Source organism: Mytilus trossulus, chromosome 2, assembly GCF_036588685.1.
Source record: "Mytilus trossulus isolate FHL-02 chromosome 2, PNRI_Mtr1.1.1.hap1, whole genome shotgun sequence".
In the NCBI taxonomy this organism is placed as follows: Eukaryota; Metazoa; Mollusca; class Bivalvia; order Mytilida; family Mytilidae; genus Mytilus; species Mytilus trossulus.
Genome location: NC_086374.1, coordinates 67,201,650 through 67,217,178, shown reverse-complemented (window position 1 = coordinate 67,217,178; position 15,529 = coordinate 67,201,650). Strand labels below are relative to the sequence as shown.

The 15,529-nt window shown below is 32.5% G+C and overlaps 1 protein-coding gene across 4 annotated transcripts in view; it reads right to left on the bottom strand.

Annotated features, from left to right (window-relative positions):
• Positions 1-15,529, bottom strand: part of LOC134707845 (sodium-dependent proline transporter-like) — a 109,047-nt gene that overhangs the window by 6,744 nt on the left and 86,774 nt on the right. For all 4 annotated transcript variants that reach the window (XM_063567938.1, XM_063567935.1, XM_063567936.1 and 1 more), the window contains exons 5-9: positions 14,279-14,411; positions 12,822-12,956; positions 9,098-9,201; positions 3,221-3,345; positions 2,129-2,241 (exon numbers count right to left, since the gene is read on the bottom strand). In XM_063567938.1, coding sequence (XP_063424008.1) covers positions 2,129-2,241; positions 3,221-3,345; positions 9,098-9,201; positions 12,822-12,956; positions 14,279-14,411 — 610 coding nt within the window. The remainder of the gene's footprint in view (positions 1-2,128; positions 2,242-3,220; positions 3,346-9,097; positions 9,202-12,821; positions 12,957-14,278; positions 14,412-15,529) is intronic.

Sequence of the window (15,529 nt, the reverse complement as noted above, 5' to 3'; positions counted from 1 at the left end):
AAGTTTTGAAAGCTGAACGACTCGTAAGTGAAGGAGTATATGCCGGTCAGTTCAGTTCAGATTTTTAATGTACCACCTACGATAGTAGAGGGGCATTATGTTTTCTGGTCTGTGCCTCCGTTCGTCCGTTCGTTCGTTTCTTTCGTTTGTCTGTCCGTGCGTCAGATTGTCCTGCTTCAAGTTAAAGTTTTTGGTCAAGGTAGTTTTTGAGAAAGTTGAAGTCCAATCAACTTGAAACTTAGTACACTTGTTCCCCATGGTATTATATTTCTAATTTTAATGCCAAATCATAGTTTTGATCCCAATTTCAGGGTCCACTAAACATAGAAAATGATAGTGCGAAGTTCATGTTAAAGTTTTTGATCAAGGTAGATTTTGATGAAGTTAAAGTCACATCAACTTGAAACTTAGTACACATGTTCCCTATAATATGATATGTTTAAATTTAATTCCACATTAAAGTTTGACCCAAATTTCACGGTCCATTGAACATTGAAAATTTTAAAGCGAGTGGGGCATCCGTGTACTATGGACACATTCTTTTTTGTTCTGTTTTTGTTATGGAATTTGTTTTAACAAGAATGTGTCCAAAGTACACGGATGCCCCACTCGCACTATCATTTTCCATGTTCAATGGACCGTGAAATTGGATAAACAGGAATGTGTCCAAAGTACACGGATGCCCTACTGGCACTATCATTTTCCATGTTCAATGGACCGTGTAATTGGGTCAAACGTCTTATTTAGCTTTAAATTTAAAAATATATCATAAGCAATTTGGTACAAAGTTTAAAGTTGATTAGACTTCAGCTTCATCAAAAACTACCTTGACCAAAAACTTTAACCTGAAACTACCACTTTCATTTTCTATGTTCCATGGACCGTGAAATTTGGGTCAAAAGTCTAATTTGGCTTTTTTTTAAATTAGAAAGATCATATCATAAGCATCAAGTGTACTAAGTTTCAAGTTGATTAGACTTCAGCTTCATCAAAAACTACCTTGACCAAAAACTTTAACCTGAAACTCCCACTTTCATTTTCTATGTTCAGTTGACCGTGAAATTGGGATTAAAAGTCTAATTGGCTTTAAAATTAGAGAGATCATATCATAAGCATCAAGTGTACTAAGTTTCAAGTTGATTGGACTTCAGTTTCATCATAAACTACCTTGACTAAAAACTTTAACCTGAAACTCCCACTTTCATTTTCTATGTTCAGTGGACCGTGAAATTTGGGTCAAAAGTCTAATTTGGCTTTTTTTTTAATTTGAAAGATCATATCATAAGCATCAAGTGTACTAAGTTTCAAGTTGATTGGACTTCAGCTTCATCAAAAACTACCTTGACCAAAAACTTTAACCTGAAACCCCACTTTTATTTTCTATGTTCCATTGACCGTGAAATTTGGGTCAAAAGTCTAATTTGGCTTTTTTTTAAATTAGAAAGATCATATCATAAGCATCAAGTGTACTAAGTTTCAAGTTGATTAGACTTCAGTTTCATCATAAACTACCTTGACTAAAATATTTAACCTGAAACTCCCACTTTTATTTTCTATGTTCAGTGGACCGTGAAATTTGGGTCAAAAGTCTAATTTGGCTTGAAAATTAGAAAGATAATATCATAAGCAACAAGTGTACAAAGTGTCAAGTTGATTGGACTTCAGCTTCATCAAAAACTACCTTGACCAAAAACTTTAACCTGCAGACGAACGGACGAAGGAACGGACGCAAAGACGGACGAACCGATGCACAGATCAGAAAACATAATGCACCTCTACTATCGTAGGTGGGGCATAAACAGCAGCTATTTATTATAGGCGAAACCAAACTGATTTAAAGTCAATACTTTCATGTCTTCACCTACTGTTTCTATAACGGTTATGAAATATGAACTATAATTCCAATGTGTTTCGTTTCAAATATCTTGTGGAATGTTTAATTTGGTGACCTTCTGCTATTGTTTTTTTTATTTGGCCGGGTTGTTGTCTCTTTGACACATTCCCCATTTCCATTCTCAATTTTATTAATTGAAATAATTACAAATTTAAAAAAACAAATTTACCCAACTAAGAGATAAAAAATTATGTTAAATATAATTTCAGTTTATTTTAAGAACATCATATATACCTGACTATCCAAACCAACTGTTAACAGCATCACAAAAAATATAAAAGCCCAAACATTTTGTCCAGGTAATTGGGCTAATGCTTCCGGGTATACAATAAAACCCAGTCCAGGACCTGAAAATGTTAAACTCCTTTCAAATTCAAAACACAAAATTATAAGGACCTAACCGATTTTGAAGATCGGTAAAACATTTGCCTTAAAAAAGCCAAGCTGAAACAAAACTCGTTTCTGACCCTAAAGTAAGTCTTAGTTTATATACAGTAGAACCAACTTGGCAACCAGGTAATGATTTTAATATATCAACCGAGATGATATTGTTTGATGAAGTAGACTTTTAAGTCCAAAGTAAAAAGTATAACATTTTTTTTATATGTTTAAAAATATCATTGTGATTTTTTTCTGTGATTTTTTTTTATTCTGTTTTACTTCATTTTAATGAGAACGAGCACAATGAAAACAAAATTTCATCAAGACGTTACAGCATAGGTCAAATTCCGTGTCCGTGTTTGACTTTACTTGTTGATCCTTTTTTTCATCATCTCTTCAGCGTTTGTAATATGTTTTAGATTTGCAAATATATTTGCCACAAATATCACTGAAGAGAGACACTTTTTGTCGACATGCACATATGTTGTATAAAATTGGAACAGTTTATTTTTTTGTACGATGATTCGATAGTTTCTAATAAATCGAAAAGAATACCAAGGCTAATGTATCTATAATTCAAAACAATGTTATTGAAACTTTCAAAAGTATAAAAATTGGTACAGTTAATATTTTTGCACGATGCTTTGATAGTTCCTAGTAGATCGAATGGAATACTTTGATTTAGGTGTCTATAATTAAAAACAATTGTATCGAAACTTTCAAACCAATTTTGATAAACGTTAATCAATAATAACAATTTTATTCACATTCATTTAATGGTATATTAACTATGAGACCTCTATTTAACCCCTAACATTGTTGTCTTGACTAAGACATGGTTATGTAAATTGTTAATTCAAAAACGAAATACTAGAATATAATAAAAAAAACTATTGTATAACATCTGGTTGTGTTCGGTTTCTCTTTTCAATTTTTAATATTTACCTGACTTGACTAGTTTATCTATAGGAAGTGAGAAGGATGTTGACATAAATCCAAGAACCGTGAAGATAATAAATCCTGAATATAAACTGGTTCCCTCACCAGCTAATGACAGCAGTACTGAGTCACTGAAAAAAGATGTAGAAACATATCCAGTACACGTTTTTTTTAGTTTTCAAGTATTCAAGATAAGTGCTGATTGTGACTGAACTTTAACTAAAAGGTCGAACTTAACAATGAATATTGTTTACTTTAATTAATTTATATTAATTTGAAACTTTATCAGAATACACAATTCAATATATACCATATATCAAAAATTCCTAAAAATTTTAAATTTGATAAATACCGGTTAGTTCAACTATTCAAATAGTTTGCATTTTCATATAACAATATTGGTATCACATAAAATTGAAAGACAGAAATTTTGTTTTTCTCGTCAATAGTAAATGAAAATGATTTTGCAGTCATTTTATGCCATTATAATCCGAGTTTGTTTTGATGCCGATTTTATGGTGTGAACACGGTTTAATACTAATGCCTATTTTGACAATGTTAATTTTGAGCATTCGTTTTATGGATTTAACTTCATTAGGAACGCTACATTTGAAAGTTGAGTATGTATTTAAATATTTGATTGATAGATATATGATCAAAAGGGACATTAAAACAATATTTCCTTGGGGAAAGAAAAAAGGTGTAATTGAAGCTTTTCCTTTTAGATCTTTCTGAACAACGTCTGTGACAAAGATGGACAAAATGAGGTCGGATTTTTTTTTCGCGGAGGCAGTTAGAAGTTAAGTTCTCTGGAAATATCCCCAAAAGATGAGTAAAAGGGAATGACAAAACATTCTATGTTTGGAAACTTTCATATAATATAATTCGTACAACCGCTAAGGTTTTACCATGATTCGTTTCAGAGAGAGAGAAAAGGAAAACTCTTATTTCAAATAACATAAAGCTTCAATAGAAAATATGTTATAAAGCATTTTTTTCATCAATATAACAGTACAAAAATAAGACCATTAATCAAGAGTTCACAGCTCATTTTTTCTAATAATTCTGATAAGATTTGATATTGTACTTTCTCCAAATAAGATGTTTAATTTAAAAAAAGAGTCTAGCATCCTTCAAAAAGTTCAACTTGTATAATATTGACATCGTCTGTAAATCATCAATTTACACAAAACTCATAAAGATTATTTCATAACATGGATCCTCGCAAAAATATATGCTTTATTATACTTTTTAATTCAAATGGCCGTATCTTATTCAAAACAAACTAGTTAACGAATTTCAGTCTTCAACGGTCATTTTGATCTGAGTATCTAAGCTAGGTTATACATAGTTTTCGATGAAGTTGGATTTTTTTGTTGTAAAAAGAGGGATAAGTCAGAATGAATTTATTTACTATGTCAGTAATCGCTAGTAGTTTGTTGTTTTTTATGTATTATTGTCATTTTGTTTATTTTCTTTGGTTACCTCTTTTGACATCGGACTCGGACTTCTCTTGAAATGAATTTTACTGTACGTATTGTTATGCGTTTACTTTTCTACATTGGCTAGATGTCTAAGGGGAGGGTTTGAGATCTCAAAATATATGTTTAACCCCGCCACATTGTTGTGCCTGTCCCAAGTCAGGAGCCTCTGACCTTTATTAGTCTATGATTTTTAATTTTAGTTTTTTTGTACAATTCGGAGTTAAGTATGAACTAGTATAGATATTTATTTATGGGCCAGCTGAAGGACACATCAGGTTGCCGGAGTTTCTCGCTGTATTGAAGGCCTATTGGTGACCTTCTGCTGTTGTCTCTTTGACACATTCCCCATTTACATTTTAAATTTTATTACATATATATAGAAAGACTTGTTTAATTTTCCTCGGAGTTCAGTATTTTTGTGATTTTACTGTTTACTACAGTATTTTCCTAAGTTATTTCAAAATGTCTCTGATTATGCTGTATGCTGCAAATATTAACTAAGTACGTGCAATTTAGAAGGATAGAAGGATACAACCAAAACCGTGTAAATATCAGAAAAAATACATGCACTATCATTTATCAGAAAAGTTTCCAACCTAAAATCTCGGAAACATTACATTCACTTCCATTTTCCAGCAAAGTTTTGAGCCTTAGCTATTTCTTTTAGAGCATGTAGTCATTAGACTTTGACATTGATAGTATAAACCATTGACAGTGCTAGTATGTTATTGGTTCACAGAATATGATGAAGTGTACACAAAAAATTGACCACAAAACATGTATTACATAAATCAATGGGTTCATAGAAACAAATTTAACAATAGTTGTTGGAGCAGATATTATTTGAAAAAGTGTTACCAGTTGCCAGGAAATGGCTTTTTGGAAGGGGAGTCAAAAAAGGTAAGAAACTTGGACCATTCTTGAATTTTCCAACTATACAAACTATTGAATTAAAGGTAATTTAAATGACAAAACTGTATTTTGAAATTTCACAACTTTTGTATAGTTATGTTTTTTACACTGCCTGTCGTGTCATCTGTGATTCTTCTTTTGGGTAGTTAACCAACCAAGCCGTTCTACCTATTTTCTACGTTCTCTTACACAATGTTCAAATCAATGGCGTCGTGGCCAGTTTAAATATTTAAAGTATTAGCATTTTTTAACCTTGTTCTATATTTGCTATTATAGATTTTAAGTTTTAGACTGGAATACTCAGTACCTTGACTACTCAGTATATTTTTTTTTATAAATACCTTCATTCCTATGTTCAGTTCGACCAAAAGTGTCGTGTCCAGTTTTGTTATTAAATATACTATCCTTTTTTTAAACTTTGTATCATCTTCGATATAAAAAAAAATAATACTTTTTTTTTGCATGGAATACTCAGTACCATGACTACTCTAAACACAACTTTTTTTTTATAAATACCTATAGTTCAGTTCTATGTCTTCTTACAATAGGTTCGACAAAGGGTGTTGTGTCCAGTTTTGTTATCAAAAATACCAAACTTTTGTTCAAACTGTGTGTTATCTTTGCTATTATAGAATTTGATTTTGTTACCTGTAATTATCAGTACTTCGACTACTCATTTACATAATTTTCAATTAATAAATACCTATTATATACTTCTATGTTATTACACTAAGTAGTACCCTTTTCTATGTTCAATTGAACAAGGTTCAACCAAAGGTGTTGTGTCCAAAAGTACTAACCTTAGTTCAAAGTTTGTATTATCTTTGATATTATAGAATTTAATTTTGTTACCTGTAGTTATCAGTACCTCGACACTCATTACATAGTTCTTAATTTATAAATACCTTTTACATACATCTATGTCTTATTACACTAAGTAGTACCCTTTTCTATGATCCTTGGCACTAGGTTCGCTCAAAGGTGATGAGTCCAAAAATACTAACCTTATTTCAAACTTTGTAATATCTTTGCTATTATAGAATTTAATGTTGTTACCTGTAATTACCAGTACCATGACTACACAGTACATACTTAGTAATCATCTTTACCATGCCTGTATACCGGACTGTTTAACCAAAGAAAAACGTATATTCTATTAATAAACTAATTTTTTTTAAAACATGACTTTATATATTATTTAAGGACAGAGAAATTTCAAATCTTCTTTTGCTGATACATCTCCAATGCTTTTGGTTAATGCCCGCGTCACACTGTCCAGATTTTTTATATACGATGAACACCCGAATGCGAAAATTGTAAGTTCGTACGAAGTTGGTCTCGATCTCGTTAATATACCGAAAAGTGACCGAAGCAAGTACGATAAATAACGAAGTCTATACGATAGTGCCGAAATTATATACGATATCAAAAGATGGACATACGAAGGTTAACCGAAGACGGGTATTTAAGCTTCATAGCTCAGCCGAAGCCTACACGATGGATTACGATGATGGCGCGATGGCCATACGATGTCTAAAAGACGTCGTGTACAGCTTACGATACATTTAAATTATATTGGACACTCTAAAACCAATATGCTTCAAAAGACTTTAACCATTTTTGGTATGTTGTTCCTTCTTGTAATGATCTGACATTTTTTACGTTCAAGGCCAAAGGTCAAGGTCATGCAGATGGCAATAGCATAATATACAGGAAATTGGTTGCTCATTTTATTACCTGCTGGTTCAAAAGACAATATTAAAGGTATTTTTTGATACTGAATGTTTTGGTTGATTTCTAAAAAAAAGTTTATGTATCAAATATGCATATTCAATTTACCATTTTCTGCATGTATCATATACATAATTATATAGTGTCCATATTTGTCCCCAATATGTTACATACGAGGCACCATGATTGGTTAATAAAAATTATCTTATCTTATCTATCTTATCTTACGAGGGGATGCCACGCTCGGCATTGCCCTGTTTGAACTGTAAAATGTGTGCACTAGTTTGAATTATCACCCATAAGTATGCCCATGTTTACTGATCTATCTTAAAGGTCAGGTAATGGGTTCGTTGATCCCTTTTATTCAAAAGGAGCTCTTTCCAGGAGAATATCATAATAATATAGACAAAAGGAAGGATGTGAGGAAAGCAACAAATGCGGTAAAATATGACATATAGAAAACAAAATGGTTATGGAGTAAACATTCGTGTTACAACAACTCAGACGATACATAAAAAATTCAGAATAATGAAGAAAAAGTTGGTTTCCTTATTTACGCGTACCTGCAGTGTTGGTGTACGAGGCGCGTTCATGATTTTCATTATGTTACTTGATATGACAAATTGACAAAAAATAATAGTTTACTTATAAAAGTAAATCCTGAGTCTCTAATAGCTGCTCTTCTTGTTCCATTTGAATAAATAGAAACAACGCTGTCGCCTTTCTTGTTCTCATAGAATCATATGATATGAGCTCCTTGTTTTGTGAACGTCTTTCTTAACTGTCGTATTAGACTGACCAGTGCATATCGGCATGGCACTTTAAATGTATTTTAGCGCGAAAGTTAACTTACATTTAGCTGGATTTATTGCCGTCGTAGTTCCATCTTGTCGCCTTCGTACTTTTATTCGATGACAACACGACGGGATTACAAGGTCTTCACGAAGTCGTGTTGCCATCGTAAGACCTTCGGGTAGCTTCGTGATTCATTCGTGTAGACATCGTAATGTCAAAACTGCCCGATGGAAACACGAATTTAATACGATGCTCAAAGATGCATTCCCGGTGAAATTACGATGGTGAGGATGGTGATACGAACTCAATACGAACCCTCAACATCGGACGCACCGTCGGGGATTTTTTAACATGTTAAAAAATTTAGAACCCTTCCCGAAGTTGTCCCCGAAGGCTAGAAAAGTGGCCGATGGTTCTACTATGGTTAAAGATGGCACTACGAATAGCCCGATCTGGATACGATCAGTCCCGATTTTGAAAATTTACATAATCGTGTTGCCATTGGCGTAAAAATCGGGACAGTGTGACGCGGGCATAAGAATTTACAGTTTGTAGTAGTAGAAGTAAATACGTGTATGTTATCACCATAAATGTAATGTTTGTGTAGTGAATTAAAGCACAAATATGTTAAAGAAGATGGATAAAATTGGGGAGGCATAAACACCGATTTTCAATTATTAATTTGCTAATTAGTAGGTTATATGATAAATGATACAATGTATGCATGTGTTGTTTTATTTGTGCGCTGATATAAATCAAATAAAAATTTACTTTTTCTCATATAAATTTGATAAGAATTGTAAAAATCTGAATTTCGTTTTTACACAATTCAATGATTGTAGAAAGTTCTTACTTTTTCATTTGATTTGATTAAAGTTTTGTTTTCAATTTTGAAGTGAACATATTTGTGCTATTTTTATACATCCAACTAATGACATTCATAAAATGAGAGGGTACTTACCGAAGACAGTTATTGTTAAACTTATTAAAACTTGCCATAGTGAACAATGGTCCCCATCCAGGCCCAAGAGAATAAAACACTTGAATTGCAGCTTCTAGCCAAACCTAAAGATAAAACAAATTATATACAAATACCATGAAATTGATCTAAAATCTAGGCACATGATGTTTAAATGATTTCTCCTTAAAGGACGCATTTACCTTGCAAGCAATAATACTAGAAGAGCATACAGACCCATTTTTTTTATTTGCAACTGGTCATTCCTTTAGGACATATATACCACGCATTTGCAAAACAGGTTGGTATTTACAAAACTATTTTGTACAATTTCAGTATATATTCTGAAATATTATTTTTTATTGCACTTTCAATTCCATCTATACTATTAAACGAGAAGACCTCATTTTTGGTGTCGCTTCTCTTCCTTCCACAATAAATCAATCATCATGCCTCTGTGTCTTATAGGTAACATGCATAGTCGCATTTGTCATCCATTCTTATGATTATTCAGATTGAGTTATTTTGGGAGAAAAACGACAAAAAAGGAGTCCGGAAATGATCCCGTCATCAGACTGACTTTTAGTCATAGATAAGACTTCCTGTTTGAAACATGCACAAATACAACCAATCGTATGATAGATAACAAAACAGAACCAGATGCTCCGCAGGGCGTAGCTTTATACGACCGCAGAGGTTGAACCCTGAACGGTTGGGGCAAGTATGGACACAACATTCAAGCTGGATTCCGCTCCAAATTTGGATTGTGATTAAATAGTTGACACAGCATAGGTTTCTGACACAGAATGAATGTATTCAAATGAACTTAAAATTTTTGTTTTCTCTTAGAGCAATTCACTATGCTGTTGAATATTAATCCTCTCAAAAAAATGTTTAAAGAAATTTTTTTTTTATTTATGAAATTTCAAATGAGAAAAATTGAACCCAATTTTTTAATCACATCCCCCTTTCCCTTATTCCAAAACTAATTTCAATTAAAATATTCTAATGGAGTTTGCAACAATTACTACTCATTTAAATACATCATAAAATATTAAGATGTAAAAAAACTGCTTGTTGTCACTGAATGGTAAAGATTATTTAAATTTATCAGTTAGTAGTAAAAAGTGAATATACATTGTATATTGTATATAACAAAGATTTAAGTTGATTCTGGACAAAGAAAGATAACTCCAATTAAAAAAAAATTCTTGCAGATATTTCTTGCTTACTATACTGGACAAAGAAAGATAACTCTTAATTAAAAAAAAAATTGCTATTTCACAATATATTGAAATTAGATATTTCTTGTCATTGCACAATACTGTGCAATTGAAAAGACTTGCTATTGCACAATACTTAATATAATAATTTTAGATCCTGATTTGGACCAACTTGAAAACTGGGCCCATAATCAAAAATCTAAGTACATGTTTAGATTCAGCATATCAAAGAGGCCCAAGAATTTAATTTTTGTTAAAATCAAACTTAGTTTAATTTTGGACCCTTTGCACTTTAATTTAGACCAATTTTAAAACTGGACCAAAAATTAAGAATCTACATACACAGTTAGATTTGGCATATCAAAGAACCCCAATTATTCAATTTTTGATGAAATCAAACAATGTTTAATTTTGGACCTCGATTTGGGCCAACTTGAAAACTGGGCCAATCATCAAAAATCTAAGTACATTTTTAGATTCAGCATATCAAAGAACCCAAAGGTTTCAATTTTTGTTAAAATCAAACTAAGTTTAATTTTGGACCCTTTGGACCTTAATGTAGACCAATTTGAAAACGGGACCAAAAATTAAGAATCTACATACACAGTTAGATTCGGCATATTAAAGAACCCCAATTATTCAATTTTGATGAAATCAAACAAAATTTAATTTTGGACCCTTTGGGCCCCTTTTTCCTAAACTGTTGGGACCTAAACTCCCAAAATCAATACCAACCTTCCTTTTGTGGTCATAAACATTGTTTTTAAATTTCATTGATTTCTATTTACTTAAACTAAAGTTATTGTACGAAAACCAAGAATAATGCTTATTTGGGCCCTTTTTTGGCTCCTAATTCCTAAACTGTTGGAACCAAAATGCCCAAAATCAATCCCAACCTTTCTTTTGTGGTCATAAACCTTGTGTCAAAATTTCATAGATTTCTATTAACTTAAACTAAAGTTATAGTGCGAAAACCAAGAAAATGCTTATTTGGGCCCTTTTTGGCCCCTAATTCCTAAAATGTTGGGACCAAAACTCCCCAAATCAATACCAGCCTTCCTTTTATGGTCATAAACCTTGTGTTAAAATTTCATAGATTTCTATTCACTTTTACTAAAGTTAGAGTGCGAAAACTAAAAGTATTCGGACGACGACGACGACGACGACGACGACGACGACGACGCCAACGTGATAGCAATATACGACGAAAATTTTTTCAAAATTTGCGGTCGTATAAAAATAGATAAGCCAATCAGAGCGTTCTCCATTTCATGGTGTTTACATTGCAAGAACCACAACTATTATACCTCCTTAGAGAGGACAATTATTGTTCGCGTTTATCTACATGTAAACTACGATTATACTTCTTTAATATATAGAGAATCTCTGTATTTTGTCTACTGTTTTTTTTTTAAATGTTTACTTTTCAGGGGGTTACACCAGTTGCATGTATATCAAAATAAGTAAAACATGTGACACAAGTACAACCAATCGTAGAGCATTCTCCATATCACGGTGTTTAGGTCGCAAAAATCACAACTATTATATCCCGATTAGAGAGGACAAATATTTTTCGCGTTTACGATTATACTACTTTAATATATAAAGACTCTGTATTCTGTCAGGGAATTTCTATATATAATTCATTGTTAAAAGGGAAAATAGTGATTTGGCAAGAATGAAATTTAGGTAGAGATTAGAGGGAGACGGGACCTTTTTCGGGGCGTCAGGATCGGGTGTTTTTAAGGTCGGGATTTGGGGATTGATCCTTACGGGATCCGGGAATATATTTTTCGATTTCGGGATATGAATTCCTTTAAATTCTGCATCTCGGGATTTCATGGTTTTAAGCCCGGGATTTCGGGATCAGGACCCCTCCGATCGACAACCCCTCAAGTTAGCCTTAGTCGGTATTAGTCATTTATACATGATTCAAATCCTACCATTGGCATATTAATAAGGCTCTAAAACTGATGGATTGTCATAGAAGCAAATTTTTTAGACTAATAATGGTCTATATATAAACAGTTACATTTATTTCATGTTTGAAACGATGCAAATATTTAATTTGATTTGACTTTTACAAAAAGAAGAATTGTAGCAAAGGAGAAGAATAATTGTGGTCGTTAACCAGAAACACGAATAATATATAATTGAATTTAACAGAAAGGGAACAAATATCGGACTTTGGAAAAAAGGGAGATATCTTTTATGTAATTCTCAATACATAATATTTTTTTACAAAAAATCATCCTACAACAGTTCACAAGCTGTATATGCCCGCGATTTCGCATGTGTTTTCTAGTAAAATTATAATACTAAAGACGTGTACTGAACATCATTGTACCAGTAAGGTTGTAGTTTAAAATTTAACTCCATAATTTAAGGGATCTACACGAGTGCTGTATTTAAATGTATTTTTTCAGTACTTTGAAGTTGTATAACAAACAAGGTAAATATTTTTCTTATACAGCTTTTAAGTTGATTTGTTAAAAACGATTTACCTGAAGTTCCAATAATTTGCTGAAATCTGGGGAAAGGTAAACTTTAATTCCATTTATTGACCCATCAAGTGTAAGTCCTCGGACAAGAATAACAGTAAGTAATATGTATGGTATAGTAGCTGTCACATACACTACCTAAAAGTAAAACAAATAAAAGTAAAATCACAAAAATACTGAACACCGAGAAAAATTCAAAAATGAAAGTTCCTAATCAAATGACAAAATCAAGAGCTCAAACACATCAAAAGAATGGATAACAACTGTCATATTTCTGACTTGGTACAAGCATTTTTATGTAGAAAATGGTGGGTTGAAACTTTTTATAGCTAGTTAAACCTCTCACGTGTATAACAGTCACATCCAATTCTATTATTTTGACAGCAGTCAATATTGTGTTATCTTAATGATTGATTCTTTTCTTGTAAGTACTGTGTTCTCCTTTTAAGGAATCGAGTGGCATCTCCACCTGTTCGTGCTATTTGAACGAACACAAAACTTCAGTTAAACTAGTTAACAAATTTGTTTTACATATTTTAAAAGTGAAAGTGGAATGGTTGTTATACATATAACTATCTACTATTCCTAATTACGTTGATATTAGCACATGTAGGTCACTGCATGGTCGTTGCAAAATGCATACTGTTTAGTCAGCAATAAAAGGCTTGACGAAAACAAACATGAACCAATTTAAACAATTAAACCAATTATCATTTTTTAGAGACATAACAACTACAAATGATATAGACAATATCCAACGACAACCACTCAATGAATTACAAGCTCCTGTCTTGTACATATAGAAAGCAGGATCCAAAATTATTTAAAAAAAAAAAATCCAAGTGGTGAAATATAGTACAACAGTAACAAGAGGCTGTCAGAGTAACAGCATACCGGATTTTTTTTTTGCAGAGGTCGAACCCTGAACAGTTGAGTAGGTATGGACACATAATTTAAGCTTAAAAGAGCTCTGAATTTTGATTGTGATCGAATATGTAACACAGCATAGGTTTGTGACACAAAATGAATGTTGTCAAAGAACTGAAAGATATGAAATTGGACATTTACCTATTATGGCCCAATATCCAAAATATAAGTACATTGTTAGAACCAGCATAGCCGTTAGTTTTCTCGTTTGAATTGTTTTACATTTGTCATGTCGGGGCCTTTTATAGCTGACTATGCGGTATGGGCTTTGCTTATTGTTGAGGGCCATATGATGACCTGTAGTTGTTAATTTCTGTGTCATATGGTCATCTTGTGGAGAGTTGTCTCACTGGCAATTATACCGCATCTTCTTTTTTATTTAGCAAAGAACTCCAACTATTAATTTTTTGATGGAATACTTATTAATCAAACTAATTCTGTGTAATGGGAAATAACTCAAATTCATATAATCATTACAATCCAAATAATTTAGATTTCTTTTTATCCCTTCTTCATAAATAATATGCACTCACTTTTCCAAGAGATTTAACACCTTTAATGATGCATAAACCAACAACCACCCATGCTCCTAGTAAACACAGCATCAACTTCCAATTAATAGTACCAATTTCTTCTATTCCTAAAGACATACCCAGCACACTTTCTCTGTGAAAAAAATAGTTCAAAGTTCTATTCATTATACGATTGTTTTAAAGTAAATGCTATGTCAAAATTGTCATAGTGTATGAGTGCTAGTGAGACAACTCTCCATCCAAGTCACAATTTATAAAAATAAACCATTACAGGTCAAGGTACGGTCTTCAACACGGATCGCCTAGGCTTACACCGAACAGCAAGCTATAAAAAGCCCCATAAAATACTAGTGTAAAACCATTCAAACGGGAAAAATCAATGGTCTAATCTATTAAGGCTTAAGCCATGGGGTTGTCAGTTTATTTTCGAAATATGAGTTTGACTGTCTTTCTGGTATCTTCGTCCCTCTTCTATATACATGATTTATCATGTATGTTTAATGATTTTCTTATGTTTCTTGATACATTCCCCATATTAAGGTCTTTTTGTTTTACCTGTGCAGAGTTCGAAACCCATGTCCTGAAGCATTCGAGGTGAGCACGTTAGATCATAAAGGCTTCAGAAAAACAGCAGTGTATATAAAGGACCAAAAACCAATGAAATACTACAATTATAGGAATATAACCTAAATGCATGAAAAGGAAGGCGCAAGAAGGTTTCCTGTCATAGAATCACGAACCTTATACCCACTTACTCAATACTTTGTTAAGAAGCACATACAACAAATAAATTTCCGAAATGTTATTTGTTTAATCTTTCATTTGATGATGCTGAGAAGGAGGAGAAGGACCCTGATGACGACGAAGCCGACAACGATAATAATAATGAAGGTCCCGAGTCATATAATAATTGTATTTTAAGACGAGAACATGTTAACGTGATATTAATACTAGTATTAACCATGTTTGATATAATCCAACGTCTAAGCCTAACTGTTAAGATGCTAGTTAACTTGCATACAGACTGCAGAGTGACATGTCATCCTATCATGACATAGTTTTAGCTCTTACACAATAAAGGGGGAAAATTCCACCGCAGCAAATGACAAATTTCAAGTCTTTGGATCGACTTGGGATCGCACCTAAGACATATCACATTCGAAGCAAGTACAATTCCTGTATTTCATGAAGTTGAGATTCACTTGTTCACAAATGTATGTAAAACAGATAGTGGCAAGCAAAATGATTCTG